The following is a 24,991-nucleotide window of genomic DNA, read 5'->3' as shown; positions in this document are numbered from 1 at the left end:
GTTGCCACCACCGGTCAGCTGAGCTAAACTGCTGCCGCCATCGGGGAATGCTGGAGCCTTTGCTGCCGAGCAGTTGATTGGTAGTTGGATCAGCCTCCTGGAATACCTCTGATCAGCTGTTCTAGGCAGTGGGCATTGCCTCCGTCTATTGCCGCTAATTGCTGTGGCGGCAGCAATCCCCTCTGCCTAGAACAGCTGATCGGTAGTATTCCGGGAGGCCGATCCAACCGTTGAATCAGTTGCTCAGCACCAAAGGCTCCAGCTTTCCTCGGCGAACGGCGGCAGCGGTGACAGGCGATAGTAACAGGTGCCGGTGACAGACAACCTCCTTTCCTCCACTACTGCATTATTTGCTCTATAAGGCGCACAGACATTTCCACCTACTTTTTTTTGGGGGGGGGAGGGAAATGTGTCTTATAGTGCGAAAAATATGGTACTTCAATTTCTTTAAATAAATTTTTTGTGTTGCTGAATCAAAAGATTTCAGGACAGAGTAACTAATTTTGTCAATGTTTCTATCAGTTTGCTCATTTTCTAGCCCAGCCCTTTCCCACTGTCAAAGGCAGATAAACTAGAGAGCCATGGTGGTGCAGTGGTTAGAATGCAGTATTGCAGGCTAACTCTGCTTACAACCAGGAGTTCAATCCTCACCGGTTCAAGGTTGATTCAGCTTTCCATCCATCTGAGGTCAATAAAATGAGGACCCAGATTGTTGGGAGCAATATGCTGACATTGTAAACTGCCCAGAGAGTGCTGTAAAGCACTATAGAGCAATATATAAGTCTAACCCTAACCCTAATGCTATATAAATTTTAAGTGCTAGTGCTCAGTACTATTGCAGGGTGTCAAACTCGCAGCGTCATGTTGCTGTCATGTGACGTTTTTCCCATTCACGGAGGTGGGGTGAGCATGGCCTGTGTGTAACACATCTGTCCCATGGGCCGCCAGTTTGACACCCCTGCTATAGAAAAATGTGGAGATCACCTTAAATGAAGGAATGATGAGAAAAAAAATGACAACTCAGTTCTGTAATGAAACATATGAGAAATAGCTTGAGTGTGTTTGGTATAATAGTATAGGCAGCAGAAAGAAACTCTGGCAGGCTTTTAAGATTCTGTTATTACATCTTGCAAAAAGAAAATAGGATTCCCATAATCCAGGTAACCCCTGTTTCCTGACCTGGCCTACCTCAAAGGGCTGACACAGGCAGATACTACAAATTATACTTCCTTCCATTTCTGTGAGGCTTTCTTAATAGTTTGACTTTTAAAAGGTAATCTCCATGGCCAATTTTTGTAAGCACAGAAACCGACTTAGAATGTGCGTGCGTTTTTTCCCCTTTTTCTAGCTTACTAGCCTGCTTAAACCCAGCAAAATGAGTTGGATCCTTTTTTCCAGAAAAGCAGAAGTTTGCAGATGTTTTTCCTTGCGCATAAGAGTGGCTACTGGCCAAAAAAAGAAAAGTTGCTGCTGCTTCTCAACTACATGAGTAACTTTAACATTACAACAAGATTCAAGAACGTGCATAAAATACTATTTTGCAATATAGTAACAATAGAAATAAATGGAAAGTTTAAACTGGGGAAATAGTAGTATATATATATAGACATATAATTGAATTTATTATAAATACAAATACATCAAGATTAGGAAATGTAAGACTATGATTAGGTATATTTAAAGGTATTATGATCAACAGGATGTAAAAAAATACTGGAAAATATAGTTTTTAAGGACTATAAATTCAGGGGACTTAGAGATATAATCTTGGGACTGATTAAATCTTACTGATAACTGGTTTTATTGGTATTTATAGAAAGTTGAGATATTGAAAATGTGGTGGAACACCAAGTGATCAATTGGGAAAATAGTAGAATATTGATTGATACACAAAATAATATAATTATAATGAGCACATTAAGGCTAGAAGTTGGAAGACAAAAATTCTGTATATGTAATTATTATTACTGTGAGCACTGTGTGAAAAATATGTCAACCCAGTCATTGCACTGTCCACAAAAAATGTTGGTTGTTAAAGAAAAACTGTAAATAAAACATATACAAAAAAAATACCCTGCATAAAATACATGACACATGGAGGAAGCAGTCCAAATTAATATAGAATCTTTTCATTTTTAAACTAATCCTAAAGATCGATACTAACAAGCCTCAAGAACGTGCAGGATATAAGCTTTATATACCCAGCAAACCAACACTGTAGTGTATTACTAGTCTTTACTAGTCTTTTAACTTTAACTTTAACTTTAACTTTACTCCCCCTGAATAGCAGATTTTCACATCTGCTATTTTGGAAGCAAAAGTGCATCTTTGCATTTGCTTGCCAAAAAAGAAAGTAGAGTAGACTCAACAAACCAACCCACATGAACTGTGTTCCCATAGCAATTAAAAAAACCCAGTAGCTTATCAGGCAGGTGTAACAGTGGCAATCAGGTCCCCCCCCCTTGTCTGGTCATATGTTTAACTGCTTCATTCCTCCTCGCCTCTCACTCCCCCATTGTCCCATGCATGCTAAACTGATAGCTGTAGATATAGGATTAGTCCTTGTTTATTTTATTTATTTATTTATTATTCAAATTTCTATACCGCCCTTCTCCTTTCGGACTCAGGGCGGTGAACAGCCAAGATAAAAACATCTATACAAACATCACAGTTAAAAATAAAGTTAAAATAATTTATAAATTTGGCCCATAATTTAAAACTTGTCAATTAAAATCAATATTAAAATTTTAAAACTAACCCTAAAATCAAGACAGACCGGCTAACTGAAAAAAATAAGTTTTTAGGGCCCAACGAAAAATCCGGAAGTCGGAGATCACTCGTATCTCTGGGGGTAGATTGTTCCATAGGGTAGGTGCCACCACAGAGAAGGCTCTCCTCCTGGGGGTCGTCAGCCGGCATTGTCTGGCCGACGGCACCCTGAGGAGGCCCTCTCTGTGGGAGCGAACCGGCCGGTGGGAGGCTATTGGTGGCAGAAGGCGGTCCCGTAAGTACCCTGGCCCTAAGCCATGGAGCGCTTTAAAGGTGATCACCAACACCTTGAAGCGCACCCGGAAGTCCACCGGAAGCCAATGCAGCTCGCGCAGGAGAGGAGTCACATGGGAGCGCCCCGTCGCTCCCATAATCCCCCGCGCAGCCGCATTCTGCACCAGTTGGAGCCTCCGGGTGTACCCCAAGGGGAGCCCCATGTTGTTGCTGCACTAGCTAGGCTGGGAGAGGTTTTTAAAAAAGCAGCTCAATTACAAATCACAAAACAAGAGCCTCAGTTGCAGAACACCCAAAAGACTCAAAACTGGCCAAGCATTATTTCATTTTTAAAACAACAACAAAAAAAGCTCATTTTGTTCTGGTCTTGAAACTTAACTGTCAAAGCAGAGATACTATGTTTCTCATACTTGGAACATTTGGAATGTTCCCTTCCCAGAAGTCTTCATGCAGTCTGTTTTGGATGCTAGGTAAGTACAGGGCTTGCACGGAGCCTCTGGGAGGGTGTTTTCAGCTTCCGGGGGGCGAGGGAAGCCGTTTTCGCCCTCCCCAGGCGCCAAGAAAGCCCCTGGAGCCTGGGCGAAAAATGGTCCACCGGAAGTCTGGAAACATGCCGTTTCCAGACTCCAGAGGCTTCAGGGAAGTCTGTTAGGCCCAAAATGGGGTATGGGGAGTGTCATGTGTGCAGAAGGCAGGGCAGTGCTGGGAGGTTTGCGCGTGAATGCGCAGTGGGGCGTGGCACGGGGGCATTGAATTATGGGTGTGGACACACGCACACTAGCATGCGCACATGCTTTCGGCACCTGAGTAAAAGATGGTTTGCCATCACTGCCATAGGGTGTTCTATCCATAAGTGGAGATAAAGCAGGGGTGAAATGCTCCGGGTTCGGACCAGATCGCCCGATCCGGTAGCGATGGCAGTGGGTGGTTCAGAGAACCGGTAGCAAAAATCCCTGCCCCCCATGCCCAGTTGAGTCATGTGATCATCAGAGGCCTTTTTTTTTTTACTTTTAAAACCATTTTTTCTAAAACTTCTTTGGCCGAAGAGGTTGTAGAAAAAATGCTTTTAAAAGGCTCTGACGATCCCAGCTGAGTTGCCTGATTGTCAGAGGCTTTTTTTTTTCTTTTAAAAGCAAAAAAAAATGCTTTTAAAAGAAAAAAAGCCTCTGACGATCAGGCAGCTCAGCTGGGATCGTCAGAACCTTTTAAAAGCATTTTTTCTACAACCTTTTTGGCCGAAGAGGTTGTAGAAAAAATGCTTTTAAAAGTTAAAAAAAAAAAAGTTGGCCACGCCCACCCAGTCACATTACCCCCCCACCACCACCAAGCCACGCCCACAGAACTGGTAGTAACAAATTTTACATTTCACCACTGAGATAAAGTCTTATGTTCCTCTGAAAATAACTCAGAAAATGGATCAGTGATTTGTACCAAAGCTGTAAGGCCTCAGTGTGGGTAGAGCAGGGGTGTCAAACTCACATCATCATGGCAGCATCACGTGACGTATCAGGACTTTTTCCCCCTTCGCTAAACCGGGTGTGGCCAGCACGTGACGCATCTGGCTTGTAGGCCGGGAGTTTGGCAGTCCTGGGGTAGAGGATCCAGGACTGTGCTGCACCTAACCTGTGATGAAGCTGTAACCAATAAAGTTGTAGCTATTAGAACTTGCAGAGCTTTAGAAAAGAAGGGAAGAATTCAATTCAGAATGTGCGTGAACATACATGTAACAGCTGTTGGCAACACCTTAAACCAAATGTGTATTTTCCCATGAAGACACAGCTATTTTAATGGGTTGCCAGCAAATATTACATGTCTGCCCTCATACACCCTAAGTCACATTTTCCCTTTCAAATCCAAAGAGCTGCAGAGCAGTACTTTTCATTATGGTCAGATGCTGCATCATGCCTGTTGTGTGCTCAAGAGTCCTCCCCCTTTTCTCAGGACTTGATGCTCTAGCTCAGACATCGGAGAGAAAGTGTTTGCACACTGCCTTGAATTTCTGGAGGAAAGGTGGAATATAAATGTAACACGTCATAAAAATAAAGTAACAGCCACTACAGTTGACAGTCACTCTCAGTTTTCCATTATGCACTTTCCACCTTTATATGGCTGTTTACAGCATGCTTTTATTTATAGTTGTATGTGAAAATGTATTTCCCACTGTGCTTTTCCTGAACATTTCTTAACGGCAGAAATGAATCTGTGCTCCACTGTGAATACATCCTTCACAGCTAAATTCTGTGGGAAGAATTCAAAATATTGTCCTTTTTGAGCTACAAATCTTATGTCTGGTTCTTATTAAGGCCTTGTTTTCATTTTCACAGATCCCTAATAACACTTGGCTCTTTCCCATTAACTTTGTAGACTCTGGCCACCGTTCCTTCGTTTTCCACATGCAGATTTGAAGGCCTCCCAGCTGTTATTTAAATCCCAGCAGTTCAGAGCTTGCCATTTGCAGGGGGGAACTAAAGACTAATACCAAAAATATTTAATCTGATGATATGTTTAGATTTCAGCTGTTTTGTCCTTTGTTGACAGAGACAGATATTTCTTTGTGTATCGGTGAGTTTAACAGCCTCATGTGGACGTGGAGTAAATAGCGTTGCCATGGTTTTTGTTTGCCTCCGTTCTGGGTTTTAGATGGAAACTGTTTGAACTTGGTGAATTAAGTGTCACATTTGTCTTAAGTAACATCGAAAACATCTGTTTCCTTGGGTTGCTGTCCATCTTTATTTTTTAATAAGCATTTTAGAAGCTGATCTTATTAAATAGTTGTATGGTAGTCTCATTTTAAAAGCTACTGCTTAAATTTAGTTACTTTAAATAATCATTTTGAAATACTAAAAGGTTTTGAAGCAGCAGGAACATGCTGCTTGCCCTGAGAAGGAGGAACTTGAAACTGGTTGCAAATGTATGTATTGGTTGCCTTGGGCATTCATAGGAAAACCAAAGGGAAACGAGTGATATCATAAAAGACATGTCATCATGCCAATTACATGAATTATCTCACTGGAACGAACTGCATGGTGCAACAGACAAACTACTTACTTCACATCATTTGCACAATGGCATCATAACAACGATGACCTCATCGTGACTTCTACTGGATAGTTGTGTTTGTCTAAGCAATTGCATTTAACTATGATCATTATTGTCAGGAAGAATGGGCAATATCTCTGGCAGAAAGTGCTTTCTACAATTTTATCCGTCTAAGACATTTATACAGACTGCAGAATTGGTCTCTCGAAAAATGTTATTGTTCAGTTTTACAGTGTCTAACATAGGAGAGATTTATTTACCAATTCCCCTCTGAATTCATTTAAAAAAGAGAATCTGCACAATTTAGCTGAAGCACATTTATTACAATATAGTACGGGGGGCAGCAAAACAAAACCTAAAAAGGACAGGGATGCAACCTTCCTGATAGTGTTATGGAAATTAGAATATACAAATGATTCACCAATAAGATTAGGCCAAGCATAGGTGAATTGGTACATTGGTGAGGTCAGATATGAGGTGGGATCTGAAGCAGTGAAGTGGAACTACAAAAACAATAGCGGATTGACAGACTAAAGACTATTCTCATGAACATGATTTCATTTTAGAGAATTATTTTTATGGGTTTTTCTTATGTTGACTTTGCTTGCCAGAGCCTATGCTCTCGCGTATTATTTTCACACAGCTTTATTGACAGTCTTTGACTTTCTGACATTGTTTTACAGGTCCTTGTGAAGGTGACATAGAAAGGAATATTTTGCTTATCTTAACCAATGTCATATTTCTCTCCTACGGTTAGTTTTGGTACTCTGATAAAAAAAATGACAGTGAATTGTATGGGCCATAAATTATTTGGAGAAAAAGTCCAGTGTGTGTGTTTGTGCATATATTATGCAAAAAGATTTTTATTTGAAACCTACAGCCTGGGGCAATGCACATTTTGATTTTGCACATTGTGCGAAACATAAATGTAGATTGTTTGCTTTTGGCATAGTGTTTCAGATGAATGCAATGTTTGTAAACCACATTGATCGCTAAGCAGACACTATGAAGCAAGGTATTCTAGCTTGTTCAGAAGACTGTTCTTAAAACAAACCATGACTTAATTTGTTGTGTGAATCTACTTAATGTCTGAAATCTGATAAAGTTTTGTTTGGGATTTTTGTTGTTTGGTTTTGGTTCGGATCCCCCCCCTTAATATTTGATACCTTAATATTTTGACTTTTTGATAGTTCAGAGCTGCAGTTTGCATCTTTTCCAGAAAAGAGTAATCAACATAGGAATCTTGGGATTTGTTCATGACATGTTAGAGCTACAGAATGCCAGCCATATTGGCTTATGTCATGGTTGCTTCACTTCATCAAGCACAATTTCAGATAATTTTTTTTTTTAAATCTTGCCTCCAGTTTTCAGAACCAAGTGTGCATATCTCTTTTCCATCCCCTCCCTGCAATGATATTTTATAATTACCACACTATAGAGGTAATCCTCAACTTATTGAGCCCAAAACTTCCATTGCTAAGGAAGACAGTTATTAAGTGAGTTTTGCTCCATTTTACGACCTTTCTTGTTACAATTGTTAAGTGAATCACTGCAGTTGTTTAGTTAGTGACACTGTTCTTGAGTGAATCTGGCTTCCCCAATGACTTAGCTTGCAAAAGGCGATCACATGACATGCAGCTAGCATGTATTTATGACAGGACACTGCAACTGTCATAAATACATGCCAGTTGCCAAGCATCCAAATTTTGATCACGTGTCCACGAGGATACTGCAACGGTTGTAAGTGTATAAAACGGTCATAAGTCACTTTTTTCAGTGCCTTGTAATTTCTGTCACTAAAGGAAACGTAAGTTGAGGATTACCTGTATTCTGTAGCCTATTTTTCATTAAATTAGAACTCTGAGCCAAATCTTCTTACATGTTTCTTTTTCTAGAAGAAAACTCATCTAACTCAACTACCCAATTTGACTAAATCCTAATCACAATGAGTCTTTACAAAACTATCCGGCCTTAACTTAAAACCTTGTTTTTTTTTTAGCATGTTGGTGCATGACTGTATCCTTGAAGTATTTGATAAAATTTTGCAGGGGGAGAGAATGGCCTGTCAGAACAGCACACAAAGCAAAAGCTGAAGGATGATTTGCAGCTGTTTATTTAGTGCTGATTTAGTTGAGGTATACCTTCTGCAAGTAAGTTGCTGTGGTATTCTAAGGTTCATACTTAAAAAATGAATATAATAGACAAGTGTAGATATTATTCTCATCATCACTTAAGCCAGTTGTGAAATATCTAAGCACTTACATTCTGTGAAGGTTTTGGAACAAATTATACGCATATCATGAGATTACAATGATTGTTCCCTAGATGGAAAGGAGCTTTGAGAAGCTGAATGGAGATTGTTCTCTGCTGCCCGGCTGTCAACTCAGAATTAACTCCCCCCCCCCATTTGCTTTTTCCTCTTTGTGACCTTGTATGGGATTTTAAGTGTGTGACATTCATAGCCAGGGAGGGTTTAAACCTAGAGGAGCAAGTTAAGAGAACCAGGCGCAGTATGGTTTCTGGAATTCTTTCCAATCCTTTAATAACAACAATAATAATAATAGCTTCACTCTGGGTCATGTGACTGGAAGGGAGGAGGGAGACTTAGAATGGATCATCCAGAAACATTCTGAACAGGTAAGAATAAGGTTGAATTGAAGGGATTTTTTTTTTCCTGGAATGTTCTTTGCTAATTAGCTTCCTGGCTAATTCTGGCCTATTACCTTCTCTCCTCGCGCTAAAGGGAAAGAAGTTCCAGTTCTGTTCCGTTTTCAGACAGTTACCATGCTGAGAGACAAAGACCTGAGCCTCTTCGCATAATTTATTTTCAACATTGGACTGGAAAGAATAAAAAAGGGCTGGCCACACTCCTCATTCATAATCTGCTTTTTTTTTTTTTTTTTTGAACAAGAAAGTAAAGAAAAAAAACCTTAAAAGTGCTCTTTTTCTCTGTTTGGGTGGCAGTACAATTGAACTAAGGGATGGGAAAATTCAGAGAATTAAAAGAAAAATCTCAAAAAATCATGAAACTTTTTTTTTTTTTTTTTTTTGTGGTTTAGGTGATTAATCGGAACCCAACCTTGAAAAGAAAAAGAGAAAGAAAAAAGGAAAGGAAAGGAAAGGAAAGGAAAGGAAAGGAAAGAAGGAAAGGAAAGGAAAGGAAAGGAAAGGAAAGGAAAGGAAAGGAAAGGAAAGGAAAGGAAAGGAGCAAAGAAAGAAAAGAGAGGGAGGGAGGGAGGAAGGAGCTCATTTAGAATGATGGATCTAACTCATGTATTTCTGATTTAAAGGATAAATAGAATTTGTAGTCTGGAATTTAAAACCATGCTACAACACAGGCATTCAGAGTCAAAGCAAAATATTTTAATGCCTGAATTTTAAGAGTATTTGTTCTCTTGCCCCTGAAAAAATGATCATGTCAAAAGTCCAACCCATGAAACATAGAGACCTATATGGGTTGAGCCAAACCTGAACTTAAGTCTCACTTTCAGTGGGACAAATCTAATTGAGCCCTAACTAAGCTTTTGCATTAGTTTCAAATCTCTGTGAGTTCATGCAGCTAATTTAATGTGGATCCAACCAATCCTACATGGGTTTTTATTTCATTTCTCAACATATGTTGCTGCATCTGTGTTTACCGTCACAGGAGCTAGAGAAGTATTTTTTTTAAAAAAAAAATAATAATAAGTGAGGATCCCTGTGCAGTGTTTCAACTGTACCTTATACCGTGCCAGGGTTTGGGGGGGCTTGTGTTTTCCTTTTTGTTTTGTTTTGTTTTTGTAGTGGTGAATTATAGCCAACAATATTGAACCATTATCTTAGCATCTTCGTTCCGTCCTGTGGTGCCTTACTTAAAAGTGCCATCCAGTTTGTGAACTCCAGAATGCTTTGCCTCAGAAAGCATGTGTCTTTTTAATATGTCCTGGCTCAATTATCACATTCAATTTTGCCTGCCAAAATAGCCATATATATTATCTAGCGAGTGACAGGCTGGGCCTTTATCTGTGCTTGGCTGCTTGCCAATTGCTTAATTGAAGCTCTGTGTTTGTGATGTGTCAGATCTTACAGAGGTCTATTACACCCAGCTAAAACAATATTTTGAAAATGTTTGAAATGAAATGCAAGCCTGAGTATTTATGCTTCTTTCTTGGATAATGGCTTACACTGTTCTTGAGCACTTGGCCATTTAAGGTACAGTACTATTATTATTGTTATTACCTGTGAGGATGGACAGATTTGGAGCCTTTTATATTCATTAATGTCAACGCTAAACAGTGTCTTTGACACCTCTCTGTGTTTCCCCCAGGCTGAGCTATCTGATGTCATGCACTCTGCCTGTAATTTCCCTTTTTGAAGAAGGCTTTTTACACTTATAAGTCTGCATTTGCTTTATTTCGTGAGATGCTGAAGTTATTTCTGCTTTCTTGTACATCCAACTTCAATGAGACCCTCAGGTAAACCAGTGTTATACTTACGCTACATTTACTGTAGTTCTGTTGGGTTGAACACAAGCTTTGAGGAGATGTTTCCGCTGCACTCAACTAGAGTCTTGGCAGTTAAATACATACGGTGGCATATAGGTGGTCCTTGACTAAACAGACCAGAATTTCCATTACTAAGCAAGGCGGTTTGTTAAGTGAGTCACACCCAGTTTTATATCCTTTTTACTGCAATTGTTATGCAAATCGTTGCAGTTATTAAGTGAGTCATACGGTCATTAAGCAAATTCAGCTTCCCCCATTGACTTCGCTTGTTGGGACCCAGCTGGGAAGATCACAGATGGCAATCATGACTAAATACATGCTGGTTGCCGCGAATCTGAATTTGGATCACATGACTGTGGGGATGCTGCGACAGTCATAAATGCAAGGGCCAGTCAGTCATAAGTCACTTTTTTCAGTGCCATTGTAACTTTGAACAGTCATTAAACGAATGGTTGTAAATCAAGCACTACTTGTGTTTGGTGCAACCCAAATGATCACAGGCAAAATACAGCGCAGTGTTTTGTGTAATCTATGAGTCCGGAGTTTTTTTAAAAAAATGGGCTAGCAATTCTATTGTACTGAGGCATTTATATTTTATACTGCAGTTGAGTAATATCCTGTCACTGTTGAGAATAACTAACTTATAGCATGAACATCAAGATAATTAAGAGAAAAGTATACTATACGTGCTTATATTTTTAAAAAGAACACATTCGTTAAATGTCTTTTATTCAGGGTAGTCTTTTGATCAATCAGGTCCAAGGATTTGAACAGACTATGTTGCTGGACATCACAGAGCAATTTATAGAATATTCATTGGAATGACTTTAAAAAACAACTAGTGGAAGCTTAGGCCCTATACAGCTGTAGGTGATGGGTTCGCCCTATGGTGGAGGCAGACTAATGTCTCAGAAAATGTGGAAGCCTAGGTAGTCCTTGATTTGCGACCATAATTGAGCCCCGAATTTCTGATGCTAAGTGAGGCATTTGTTAAGTGAATTTTGCCCCATTTTTCAACCTTTCTTGCTACAGTTGTTGAATCACTGCAGTTGTTAAGTTAGTAACACAGTTGTTAAGTGAATTTGGGTTTCCCATTGACTTTGCTTGTTGGAAGGTTGCAAAATGGGACACTATAATCATTATAAAGATGCCATTCAGATGCCAAGTGTCTGAATTTTGATCACACGACCATGGGGGATGCTGCAACAGTTGTTAAGTGTGAAAAACGGTCATTAGTCACTTTTTTCAGTGCCGTTGTAACTTTGAACAGTCACTAAACGAACTGTTGTAAGTTGAGGGCTATCTGTAGTTTTTTGCAGATGCTAAAACCTCTCATTCCTCTGCATCAGCTCTTACTTGCTTTTTTAAAGCCTTTGCTTTTCTTCCAGTAAAGTGGCAGGTGGATCCTTATTACTCCCAGTGGTCCGTGTTAGATCATAACATGATATTTGTTTGCATTTGGCATGATTAAATCCCCAGTCCTTTATACTCAGGTGTCCTCCAAGTGAGTTGTACCGTATTGCCCACATAGCTGGATTAGAGAAGGCTGGACTAGACATGTGAGAGATGGTAGAGGCATAAGACAATGAGACGACATAGAAGAGGTAGATGGCTTGTGCCCATATATGATCTGAGGGGGGGTGGGAAATTAAGCAAACGAGGAAGAGTTAAAGACTGTGAACATCTTCAAGCTAGGAAAATCAGTCTTCACAATTCGTGGCAACTGCGAGAGGCTGTAGACAACACTGAGTTTGGTGGCCTGGCAGCCAAGATTACGATTTTTAAGTTCTGAGGAGATATATATATATATATATATAGCAAACGAGCAACATTCATATACCTATATTACCATCCATTTGTTTGTAACGCACCTTGATCAGTTTCAGAAATGAATCCTGAATTTCAAGGAAGAGCCACAGTAGTGCATTTGTTTTGTTCTTTTTAAGTACTTTTAAATTGATATCGGTAATCTCATGAGGTTAGGGTTTTTTTCTGTATCAAGTAAACATTTTCACCAGTGGTGGGATTCAAGTAATTTAACAACCGGTTCTCTGCCCTAATGATTTCTTCCAACAACCAGTTTGCCAAACTGCCCAGAAAGTTAACAACCGGTTCTCCCGAGGTGGTGCAAACTGGCTGAATCCCACCACTGAATCTCACCTCTTTAGTCACTTTCAGCCAGGAAACAGTGGAAGTTTGGAGGCCTCGTTCTTTTTGCCAGTTTCTGTTGTATTCTACAAAACAGTTACTTTTTGCCATTTGTATGATTGTGCTAAGTTCTCTCCAGGAGTCTTATGACTGATTTTACAGTTCCACACTGCTTCTGTTTAACATATCAATGTGCGGTCTTCACATCGAGATGCACCATGAGCTCTTGCCTCCATTGAAAAGGTTGCAGATTGGGGAAGGACAATTGAAATACTCCCTACACAAATGAAGATAGCTGGGTCAAAGGTTTGAGAAAAATGAGAGTGAAGGTGATTGAGAATTACACTTCAGATACATTTGCAGTTCACAAGCAGTCAGATTTAGCTGGGCGGAAACAGGCATGAGAAAGCTAGCTGAGTCAAAAATAGTCACAACATTTGACAATTATGTAGAACTTTCCACAAGTTGCTTATTTCTCTGCAGCGTTTTATAAATAACGATCCAACAGTAGCTGGCTTTGCAGAGCTGCGTGTGATAATCTTCAAAGGTTGGAAATACCTTGTGTCTAAAAGGGTATACCACACACTATTTTTTCCCCCTCACATCATCTTTATCTGTAATGAAATAGGAACACAAGCTTAAAACAAAAAAAAATATATGTTTGACTTGTTCTTTTTCTTTTCAAGTATTTGTTTCAATTATATTTTGAAGCTACACTACGTAGGGAGATGTTTAATATATATAAAATTATTTTTTTAAAAAAGAGGAAGTGAAAAACGGTAGCACTCTTGGGGGGGATTTTCCTTCTCTATGTTTTTTTTAGAAAGATAACTTGTCTCCCCCAACAAAAAATGATAGGAAAATAGATGGAATCATCTTGCTAAACCATTTACATACGACTTTCTCATATGCGATTTATGAATGCCTGAAGTCTGAAAATGCACAAGAAAACTTGACAGAAAAATTTAGTGTGGGGATAGGCAACTTCTTCATGGCCCCAAAGATATACTTAACATTTTTATGAGGTCAGAAAATGGGGACACATCCCACATTAGGACAGAACTGCTTGTGTGTGTGTAGGTGTAGATATATACACATGTTTGAAGTGAAAATAATACAGGAAGCTATATCATTTTGCTGCTATTTAATGATCTAGATTTTTGCAGCCCAGATCTAGCAGCCCTATTTTAGCTTTTTTTTTTTAAAAAAAAAAATTGATTGCTTTTAAATTAGTAACAGAAAAATAAAAGAAGCAAAAAGAACAAAACACAAGAATACATACATTATAAAAAACAACGTAAGTGCTTAAAAGTGGAAAAGTCTTAGTGCTTAAAAAAGTAAGAAAATACAACAGAAGAAAAAAAATAGTGTGCTGTTAGAACAATGAACAGTTACAATTTTATATCTAATTATCTGATACAAACGTTCAAGTATGTGTGTGTGTGTATGTGTGTGTGAGGCAGTATACACGCATTATATAGTTACATGACTATCATACTAGTTTAACCTGTTGTATTTTGTTGTACTTTATATTTATCCATGCAATTGTAACTTATCCATACATCTGTAAATTTATCCACACATCTGTTCATAGGTAACGAGTATAACCAGATCTTCAATCTTTTGAGGAAATGGAGCCATAATTTATTTTTCCACTTTGCAGTGTCAGTCTTTCAGAAGGGCACATAGAATCCATTCCTTGTTTTCAGTTGTCAAATTTCATGTAATTCAAGAGAAAATTATTCTCTGAAAATTCTAGCTTAAGCTACACAGTCACATTTATAGGTCTACTACCACGCTCTCCCAAAGCATGGTAAGTTTAAGACATTGTAAAAATGTGTTTTAAAGAAAGATTGCCCTTATTATATCCTCAACAAAATGCTGTACTAGGCAATCCTTTTCTATACAAACATGATGGAATCCAATAAATGCTAAATATTATTTTTGTTGCATAAGTCATAAAGGTCCAGTGACACTCTAGGTATAGAAGTTAAAACACTTCTGATTGTCTAGACTCTAGGCAGTATGGGAATCTCTTAATTCTTTATTAAAGGCTTTCATGTTAGCTTTTACACCACTATCTTTACTAGTGTTCCTTTACTGCCTGACTTAACATGGTAGGAAGTATAGTGCTGTTGTCAAGCTCTTTACAGCAACTCACAATTATAAAAGCAAGACACTCAAGGATTCAGAATAGGCAGGTTTATTGCAGTGAGAAAGTGGTTAAATTATAGAATTTTGGAAGCCAGCTCTCATTTATTCCTGAATATATTAAGGGAGTATCTCCCTGTTACTTTTGATCTTCTATCAGAGTCTTGGTTAATAGGGAGGATGCTAATCACTTATTTGTTATCACAAAAAGAGGCATTTGTTTTTCTTTAGTATTTTGGAAACTTATCGTGTGCATTTCCAAGGTTATAGAATTCCACCACATTATAGTTTTTGGCAATCAAGGTCAGGGAGCGTTCCCAAGGATTTTATTTTATTTTATTTTATTTATTTTAATTAGATTTATATGCCGCCCTATCTCCATAGGACTCAGGGCAGCTCACAACAATTAAGATGTACAGTCTCAATCCAAGTAAGAAACATGTTAAAATACATATTAAACGCATATTAAAATACATTAAAAATCAAAACCCCATCAGTCCAGGCTGGGCAATTTAAACAGCCATGTTTTTAGTTCGTGGTGGAAAGTGTGAAGGTCAGGGGCCAACCGGAGCCCCTGGGGGAGTTGATTCCAAAGGGTGGGTGTGCCCACAGAGAAAGCGCTATCTCTGGGGGTTGCCAGCCGACATTGTCTAGCCGACGGCACCCTGAGTAGGCCCTCCCTGTGAGGGCCTACTCAGATTTTATCCATCTCTGTCTTTTCAACTTAGTGGGTTCAACTACTTTCAACTACTACAGTCTGAGTAGCTAGAACAGATTCTAGCTTACGCCATTGTGGGTCAGATAATATATGCTTCCATAATCCATGAGGTATCAGGGAAAGATAGATGTGAGCTCTATCAAAGACAGTTGATTCTTATGCTTGAAGTAAAATAGAAATATATGCCAAAAGATCTAAGTTACGACATTTATATGCAGGAAGTATCTAGTTTTCTATGATGTCCTTTTGGCTCCTACCCAGCAGGCTGCTAGATTTGCAACACCATAAACTTAAATTAAATTGCTGTCACAAGCGATAAAATGCCTAGTGGATTTCCAAAAGATGGATGATGAACTAGTTAAAACAGCCATTTGAAAAAAAAAAACACACGTACGTACCCACATAGACCCACACATAACATGTTTCAGTTCTGTTTTAAATAAAAGTCAAGGTGAGTTATGCTGCATAATGTATATTATGTAATATAAAGCAGTTAAACACATTTAAATTCCCCCACCCTGCAAGTGAATTCGGTAGTCTATATATATATACTATCCCTTGTGGCATTTGGAACCTACAGTTCAAATGGATTTATTCTGTGGTGGGTAATTTTCTGATCAGATTGTAGGTCAGTAGTTTTCTTTATATTTTATTTTACTTTTTAAAAAGAATTTTAAGATTATTAAGAATTCTGTATTTTTAAATTTTTTCATGGTTTAGAATCAGTCTGACAATTATAGGACTGCCTTCCCTCATAGGTAGTAGGCTTATACGTAGGCTCTCCTATGTCATTAGAAGACTATCAGGGCATATGGGATGGGACCTGTTGCTGATGCCTTGCCATCATTGCTGAATTCCCTTTTCTATTTACTATGGTCAATTCACATTGTGCAACAAATGCCCATTGAAAGAGGATGGCCAACCCTCCCCCATTATACTTTAGGAGACATCTGTATTCAGGTCTTTTAGCGATTTAATGTTATATAGTTATTGTTGAATGTGTTATTCTTTTATTAGGTTTTAGTGAGTTGGTTTATTTAGTTAACTAAAATTGTCTATAACCAGGTAGTCCTCAACTGCGACCAGTCGAAGTCACAGTGGCACTGAAAAAAGACTTACAACCGTTTTTCACAATCCCCATGGATTGTGTCCTCAAAATGTGGACACTTGGCAACTGGCATGTATTTAAGACGGTTGCAGTGTCCCGAGATCAGGTGATCATCTTTTGCGACCTGATAAGCAGAGTCAATGGCGGAAGCCAGATTCAATTATCATCCATGTTACTAACCTAACAGCTGCAGTGATTCACTTAACAGCTGGGGCAAGAGAGATTGTAAAATGGGGCAAAAATTACTTAACAACTGTCCTGCTTAGCAACAAAAATTTTGGACTCAATTGTGGCCGTAAATCAAGGACTACCTGTATTATCTCTCTCTCAAAACTCTAGATATATAGTGTTTCCTTACTCCAGATTAAAATACAGCTGCCCTGCAGATGGCAGGCTGTGCATCACTGCTCTTCAAGAGCCTGCATGAATAAAATTATGTTGATGGCCTTATAGAAGACCTAACAATGAGGGGGGCAGACATGTTTCTAGGGACAGGTGTTTCATGGTATCAGAACTCGAGGATTGCCTTGAGGTCCGGGTCCCCTTCACCTCACAGTATGCAGGAACTCTTAACCAGCATCTTCTTGATGAACACACAGGATGAGAAAAATTTTTTTGAAGGAATCGGCTTTGTTCCTAACGATGCTTTTAGAAAGCCAAGCTTGACTTCTTATATAGTACAGTGACATTATCCCATTAATTCTATGATCTCTGGTTCATTCAGATCCCTGCAAGTTGAAAAAGCTCTTAGAATTACGACTCGAAGCTATGCAGAAAAGATAATCAACACCCAAAAGTTCACTGAAGTTGTAGATATATAATAGTTGGTCTCCTGAAAAATGTTTCTTTTTTTTCTAAAAAAGATCATCATGGGTGTACATTTCAGTTTGGCTCTAATTAAAACATTAATCCATCTGTGTTGCTTGCTTTAAAAATGCCTTTATTTTAATTCTGTGTGCACAAGAAATCTATATTCTGTGATGGTACTGAAGTGTTGTAACTGTTCCAACACATATAAATCAGGGCTAGTAATTTGCATAAAGGTTCTTTTCCTCTCCATATTAATTAATAGAAGTTGAGCTATTTGCAAAGGTTTTTGTTTTGGCAGAATCAAATCTCCCATAAGCTACCACTTTGGGAAACATGCAGTGTTACGTAAGCTGACTTGTGTTCAGGGAATCCCGCATTTTCCCCTGCAGTCCCAAACCGACTATGAAAGACTTCTTACTTACAACTTACTTCCTGGAGGAATATTATGCAAATACAAAAATCCATGTTGGGTCTTTGCTCTGCATTGCCTGGATAAGATAGTACCCTCCCTATAGAACAGGGGTGTCAAGCTTGATTTCATTGAGTGCCGCATTAGGGTTGTGCTTGACCTCAGGGGACTGGAGTGGGCGTGGCCAGGGTGGGCGTGGCCAACCCGATGTCACTCGTGTCGGGGGCCTGTGGTGGCCCGAGTGCTCTGGCAGCAAAAATGGGCTCCTGAACTCTGTTTCCAGCTGCCACGACTTTCTGCAACCCCCTGCCAGCGAAAACGGAGCTCGGAAGAGCCGCCTGCGGCCCTCCCGAGCTCCGTTTTCGCTGGCAAAGGCACCGCAAGCCAGTCCCTTGCTGTTTCCAGGACAGCTCCCTGGGCCTTGAGTTTGACAACTCTGCTATAGAACATCACTGCCCCCAAAGTCAGGCTGGCCCCACCCTTGATGGCCTGTAGACTTGGCTTTACCATCTGTCCTGGGGATCAGGGAGCCCTTAAAATGGCTTCATGCTTCTTGAATGGCTGTGGTCTCCTGGGGATTGCATTTTAAGGTTTTAATTGTTTTTAATGTTTGCATTGTTTATATGGCTGTTTTATTTTTTTGGTTCGCTGGTACTATTTCTGTTTTAATTGTAAGCCACCTGGAGGGCACGCATGTGAGATGGGCAGCTACATAAATTGAATAAATAAATTAAATCAAATGAATCTGGGAGTGAAAGGAGCCTGTGTCAGTTTTCCAGCAAGGTTAGGAAGTACCTTAATAGCTTGAAAAAGAGCAAGTCAAGTTAAATAAATGTTTCTGCTCCCAGAGATTTTGTGAGAGCAGATGTAAGAAAGGAAACATGTACTTGCTGAGGACTGATGAGCGGAGACGGGAAATTTTCAAGTGATGGACAAATTCACTTAGAAGGAAGACAAGGATGCCTGTGTAGGGATTCTGGGCACTGAAAACCTGCTTAGCTCAACTCCCTTGAGCTTTTACTGGGGGGAAAAATAGTTCTCCAGATTCTTTTTGGCATCTTTTAAGAGATGTAGAGGGATTTATACATTTATATTTGTTTTTGCTCAGTGAAATAAAACTTCCATGTTCTAGATTCCATGACATACAGTACATTTGTTGTTATATCAAGGCTATCAAGGCAATTTATCTGTTGATGACATATCTTTATAAAGTGGTTTGAGCTTATGGGTTATTCTGTTAATTCTTTTATTTTGATTTCATATATAGGAAGCATTTTTGCCCTTCGGGTTGCTCCCCGGTCCATTCGACCACCAACCAGACAGAGATGCAGTCAATTCTATGTACCGGTATATTTGTCCAGGTGGTAGTAAAACCCACATATTGTGTACTTTTTTTAATGTGATGGTTGGAGACTGGAGAGCTCCACATTCAGAACCCCAGTTGAGCATTCAGGTTGGCTATTTTGGACATGTTCATATATCTTAGCCCAATCTACCTGAACACAGTTCTTCGTTGCAAAGATTAAACAATTTTCATAATTTCCTTTAAAGAATTCACTACATAGCTATCAAAAATTTTATAGATGATCATTTTAGGATTTCAACATTCTAAGGGCTGAGTTTGCAGTGCTTAGATTCACACTGTTGGCATATCTAAATAACCCTATATAAATTCAGAGAACCTTACACATTCCTTCTTCATAAGAATTTTTGTGAGCAAATTACATTATGAACAATAATATAAAACTAAATATGACAGATAAATATGCAGAAGTGTAATTATTGTATTTCCCCATATCAGACTAAAGTTTGGAACTAACTGAACTAAGGAAAATGTGTTTAAATTCTTAAAAAAAATAAATAAAACAGGATGGCTGGATGGAGAGATAGCGTCATATAATCTGAGAGGTGGGGGGTCGTCTTGAGAATTGCCCTTCCTTACCATGTCCTTGGTTTCTTTGCTACGTACTAAAAGATTTGGCAAATCTGACTAAAGAAATGACATGATGAATGTCTGGAAATAGTCACTGCACATTTAGCAGATTTCAGGAGCAATTTCTGCCAAGCATTTCCCAAGCACTATTTCAGGAAACCAGGGGAATCTGTATTCTACTATCTAATGCTGTGAATCTGTCATTGCTTAACATTTGGTTTTGATATTTTTTTTTTGTACTTTCCCATTTTTTTTTCCCATAGCGAAGAACAGGTAACAATGTTTTTTTAAAGCATATCTTTATATTCAAATCCGTGTTGACATTTTAAAAAAATCCACACCAATAACAAAACCGAATTCCTCCCAAATGATTTGTAAGGGCTCGTTGTGAAGGAAGATTGCAAAGAAACCAGGTTTTCGAGCCAGGTCTTCAATGCCTGGAAGAAAGAGAGGGCAAGTTAGTTAGTTAGTCAGTCCTATTTTCAGTTATTTGTTCTTTCTGCATCCAACCAGTTTTCTGCAGAGCTAGAATGGAGGGTGCGGACGATATCCAAAGGATATATGAAATTTTGGAAAATGATAGATCTCATTTTGTGAAAGAACCTCCTCATGCTATTACAAACTAAAAAGAACCAATGGCCTATGTATTTATTATTTAAGGGGTTCTTTAAGCTACAAGCCTGTCAGGATGTCTAACATATTAAAAAAAAGAGAGAAAAAATCTCAAAACAATAAGAAGGCAATTGAACTGGAAGGAGAAAGCTACACCTGAATTGCAGAAATGGATTGTTGATATGTACTCTTTGTGAACATTTGAATTACCGTATTTTTTGGACTATAAGACGCTCCGGTGTATAAGAAACACCAAGATTTCCCAGAAAAAAAAAAGTGTTTGCCCTCCTTGGCCCCCAGGAGCACTCTGCAGGCCTCCCAAACTCTCTGCACGCCCCGTTTTTGTGAAAGACGGGCGTTTTTGTCCTCCCCAGCCCACAGAAGCACTATGCAGGCCTCCCAAAGCCTCTATGCGGCTTGTTTTTGCGAAAAATGGGCCCGTTTTTCCCAGGGCGGGGCTTTGGGAGGCCAAAAATGGCTGTATTCAGTGTATAAGACACACCAACAGTTCCACCCTCTTTTGGGGGGGGGGTACGTCTTATACTCCGAAAAGTACTCGAAAGTACCCTCCACAAAGTGGCAAGGAAGAAGACACTCTCAATCAATATAGTCGGTGTTGTTGAAATTGTTTTGTTCTTCAAACAATTTCTACATTTTTAAAATACTGTTACGCAATCATTTTTGAGATTGTGTTGATTTTTTAAATACTTCTTCCTGTATTTGAACTCCGGGGGCGCTGGGGGGGGGGAATTATTCATTTAGCATAACACAATGCAGTGGTGCGAAATAATAGGTAACATCCCAGCCTAGAGAATGGGATGGGGACGAAGAGCCCATCAAGATAAACATAACTGGAATGCAAATCGAAGACAGCACAAGAAGTTGCCATGCTTTTCCTTTGTGAGGCCACACTGGCCTGCCTATCATCTTGCTGATCTTCAAATGCAGGCTGGTGGTCTTTAACACTCAAAAATACAATTAAATCTGCTTTAACATTCAAAATGACCCTCTTATGCATAGGTTCGGAAAAGCATTGATAGCCCATTCAGTTCGTGCAGTATGAGGGTTACATGAACTGGCAACTTGACTCTTTGACTCTTTCGTAGTACCCACTCAGATCTTTTCCTACAGCATGCAGGACACTGCTCAAGCCTCTTATAAATCTGCCAGGGTGGAGGGGAAAAGTAATTGTCCCAGTGGCCCCACCTTCCACTTTGTGGGAACTATACTTTGACTCAAGGAAGCCCTTACTTGTCAGATTGAGCAGGTGTTCGGAAAGAAAATATATGCATGTTCTAATTGTTTTGGTACTGCTCAGTTCTTCTATTATTTTTCTTGCAGAAATCCATTGATACAAGTTGCGGTGGGAATGAGTAAAATGAATAACACGGAAGGTTCTCTGTTATCAAACAGATTAAACTCATATCAGACAAATTAAATGGAAGCCAAAAAGTGATATAGCCTTATTTCTTTTCTGGTTTCTAAAATATTATATTCTGCCCTGAATATCTAATCTATATCTGCCCTACTCAAGTTCTGAGTTGCAGTTGCCCCCTCAGATCTCTTTCCTTGCTATGTACTGAACAGGAGTTAAATTTCTTTCTTGTAAATAGTTGGGATCAAGGGGCTTAGACTTGCTATAACAATTCTTCCCAAGGTTTGGTTTTCTTTTCTTTTTTTATTTTTTTTTTGGGGGGGGGTTTACAGATTTATGCAGTCCCTCCAATAAGAACAACAGAAATGAAGTTTAGGCTGAGGGGGCAAAATGACTTAATGTTCACCCTCTCACATGCTGTGCAGGCTCATTTAACCAGAGGGCATTCAGGTTTTGAAATTAGAGTGCCTCGATTTTTTCCCCCTCTTTTGTTTGCAGGTCACCTTTTAATGGAACTGTAAAAGCTAAAATACAGACAGTAATTCTCCTATTTGTTATCCTCATTGCTGAAGGGCTTAAAAGTTCAGAAGGGTAGTAACTCAGCTGTCAAAAGCTGAGGAAGGAAGAGGGACAATACCTTAAGTATGTTTACTTCTATATGTGAAGGCGCCTTTAGCCATGAGGGAAGCTGGACATTTTAGAATGGGGTGCTTTTCACCCCATAAATGTTACTTCCCGCAGTATATGCCATGTGTGAGGGTAACCTTTGTAGGACTATAATCAACATGACTGCATTATTCATTTATATTCCTTTATGCTTTTGCACACTGATAAACACACACTGGAGTCTGCTTTTGATGTAAGGCAGATGCTCTGTGTAACCGGTGGTTTTTCAACTGGCAAATTACAGATTTCTGCAACTATTATGTCCCCATCACCCTTCCTTCTCCCTAGTAATTCTGTCCTCTCTCCTTGTTGCATGAATAGTTTTGTGCTATACCTCTACTTGCTTCATATGTAGCTGAATTTAACCAGGATTAGAAAGCTCTTGCAACTTCTGGCTTGGGTAACATTACTGGCAACAGTACATACTTAAGTGTATGGCTACTGGAGAGTACAAAAACGAGAAGAGAAAATTAGTGCCCCGAAAGAAGGCAAAATAGTTTATATTCTGGGAGTTGGCTTCTCATCTGCAAATCTTGATCTACTGCTGAACATCACACCGAGAACAGTGGTTACTTTTTATTATTACCACTAGCTGGCTAAAATGGCTAAAAATAAATAAAAGGGCATTGTTGATGGGTTATATTTCCATATGTGTCAAATTTTTAAATCACTGTTTTCCAGTGGTGGTATTCAGCCGGTTTTGACTGGTTCGGGCAGTAGCTGCCTGCCCACCCACCTACCCCATCCCCACCCCAGCGTAATGCCGTCCTATTTAGACACATTTTCAAGTCTGGGCGCATGCGCGGAAGCCACACGCAGCAAACCAGTGGTAAGAATATGTGAAACCCCCTACTGCCGTTTTCCAGTTGGGATCCAGAAAAGCATATATGATTAGAAATATGGGACATTAACATCCTTTCCTTTTCTTTCCTCTCCTCTGCAAGCAGACTAACACGGATATCCTGTTTGAGATCAATTTCTATAAGTATATTGAAATGTTTTCAATCCTTACATTTTTTAAAATCTATGTTATCCTTCTGTTTTGCAATACCCAACATGATCTAAGCAGGCCTAATTAAGTTTCTCTTCCTGGCTTATATTTGGTTTGAGTTTGCTCCTAATAAAAAAGGAAGAACATAATTATGTATGCTACCTTTATCTTAAACTGATCCTTTGTTGGCCAGGTAGTTTTCACTTTTATTTTTACATTGACTCTACAGTGCTTTGGGACTTGAGAGGAAAAACTGCTTCTGAACATACATGTAACACTTGTCTGCAATTTTTTAGAGCAACTGCATCTTTTCCCAAGATCAGATGGCTTGTAGCTGCAGCTACAGCACAGACTCTGGAAATGACATGAATGATTTAGTTACAGCCAGTAGCTCTCGGCTGCAAAAACCCAGCCCACCCTAGGAAGCAGCCCAAAATACAGAAAACAAATCCTTTGCCATCTATTGGTTATCTGGAATTTTTACAGCCCAAATTTGATAACCTTAGTTAAGGACTTGCAGCCAGGTTGTTTCATCCATGCCCATGGATTCTTTTTGTTTTAGGGCTGCTGCATCACTCTGAAATATATTTCAAAATGGGGTGTGTATGTGTTATACTTAAATGTACCCTTGTGGCATCAGGCCACAAGTGTCAATTGGGGGAAAAAAGGCATGGTATTTGTAATTTTAAAAAGAGAAGGATTGGCTTCCTTGAATCAGTTTAAATCAGAAACACATTTTCCCTGTGCTGATTTTTCTTTTTCTTCTTATGTATTTTGACTCTGAAGAATCTGATAATCTGGTAATTTTATCTCCATTTATTTTCATGACAGTTTAAGAATCAATCTAAGGGAGAGCAAGACTGTGTGGTGAATTGTTTGGACTTACTTGCCAGTCTGTTTTTATATATAAATTAGTTTTTATGTACAGCTGAAAAGAAAAAAGTATGACATGTAAAGTTGTGATATAATAAAAGTTTTAGGCATAACCCTATATTAAATTCCTGAGACTAAGCCCAGGAAACTCAGTGGTACATACTTGAGAGTTGGTGAGTAGGTGTGTTCAAATAAATATATATAGTCCACAAATAGATCAAACACAGTTGTCCTTAACATACATAGTCTATGTGCACTAGTTCCCCTAATATGCATAATGGATAATATATACTGTATATTGAGAAATCTGTCTAATTTCCTGGTGTTTGTTTTTGTTATGTAAATATCTTTGTTTCAGAATTTTTCTTTAAAATATTCCCAACAATCACTAGTTATCTGAAAGAATGCTATTTCATCAAACTAATAATCAGTTTTTGTTTTTTGAAATTGTTTTTATTTTATTTATTACATTTATTACATTTCTATGTCACCCATCTCACTGGTACAGCAACTCCTCATAACAATGACAATTAGGTTATCCTTGCATTACTGCTTTGTGGCTGTGTATAGTTGTCACTACAGTTGACCATGTGAATGCTACGGTATTGTAACATTGCTCACATTTACACAGTTGGGAAACCAGTATAAATGGTGCCCCATATTGGCTGGTC

General features: G+C 39.0%; 1 protein-coding gene across 5 annotated transcripts in view; it reads left to right on the top strand.

Moving 5' to 3' along the window:
* UBE2E3 (ubiquitin conjugating enzyme E2 E3) overlaps window positions 1-24,991 on the top strand; it is a 114,590-nt gene that overhangs the window by 40,127 nt on the left and 49,472 nt on the right. The window contains exons 1-2 of one of the 5 annotated variants that reach the window (XM_070951285.1): window positions 8,584-8,679; window positions 10,349-10,496. The exons of the other annotated variants lie outside the window; for them this stretch is intronic. Coding sequence (XP_070807386.1) covers window positions 10,444-10,496 — 53 coding nt within the window. The 5' untranslated portion in view covers window positions 8,584-8,679; window positions 10,349-10,443. Of the gene's footprint in view, window positions 1-8,583; window positions 8,680-10,348; window positions 10,497-24,991 lie in introns of those variants that run through there. 5 annotated transcript variants of the gene reach the window in all.

This window comes from Pituophis catenifer, unplaced genomic scaffold (assembly GCF_029215685.1).
Source record: "Pituophis catenifer annectens isolate HBS135680 unplaced genomic scaffold, rPitCat1.0.hap2 SCAF_1, whole genome shotgun sequence".
In the NCBI taxonomy this organism is placed as follows: Eukaryota; Metazoa; Chordata; class Lepidosauria; order Squamata; family Colubridae; genus Pituophis; species Pituophis catenifer.
Note: the sequence above shows the minus strand (reverse complement) of the source record. Positions and strands in the feature narration are given on the sequence as shown.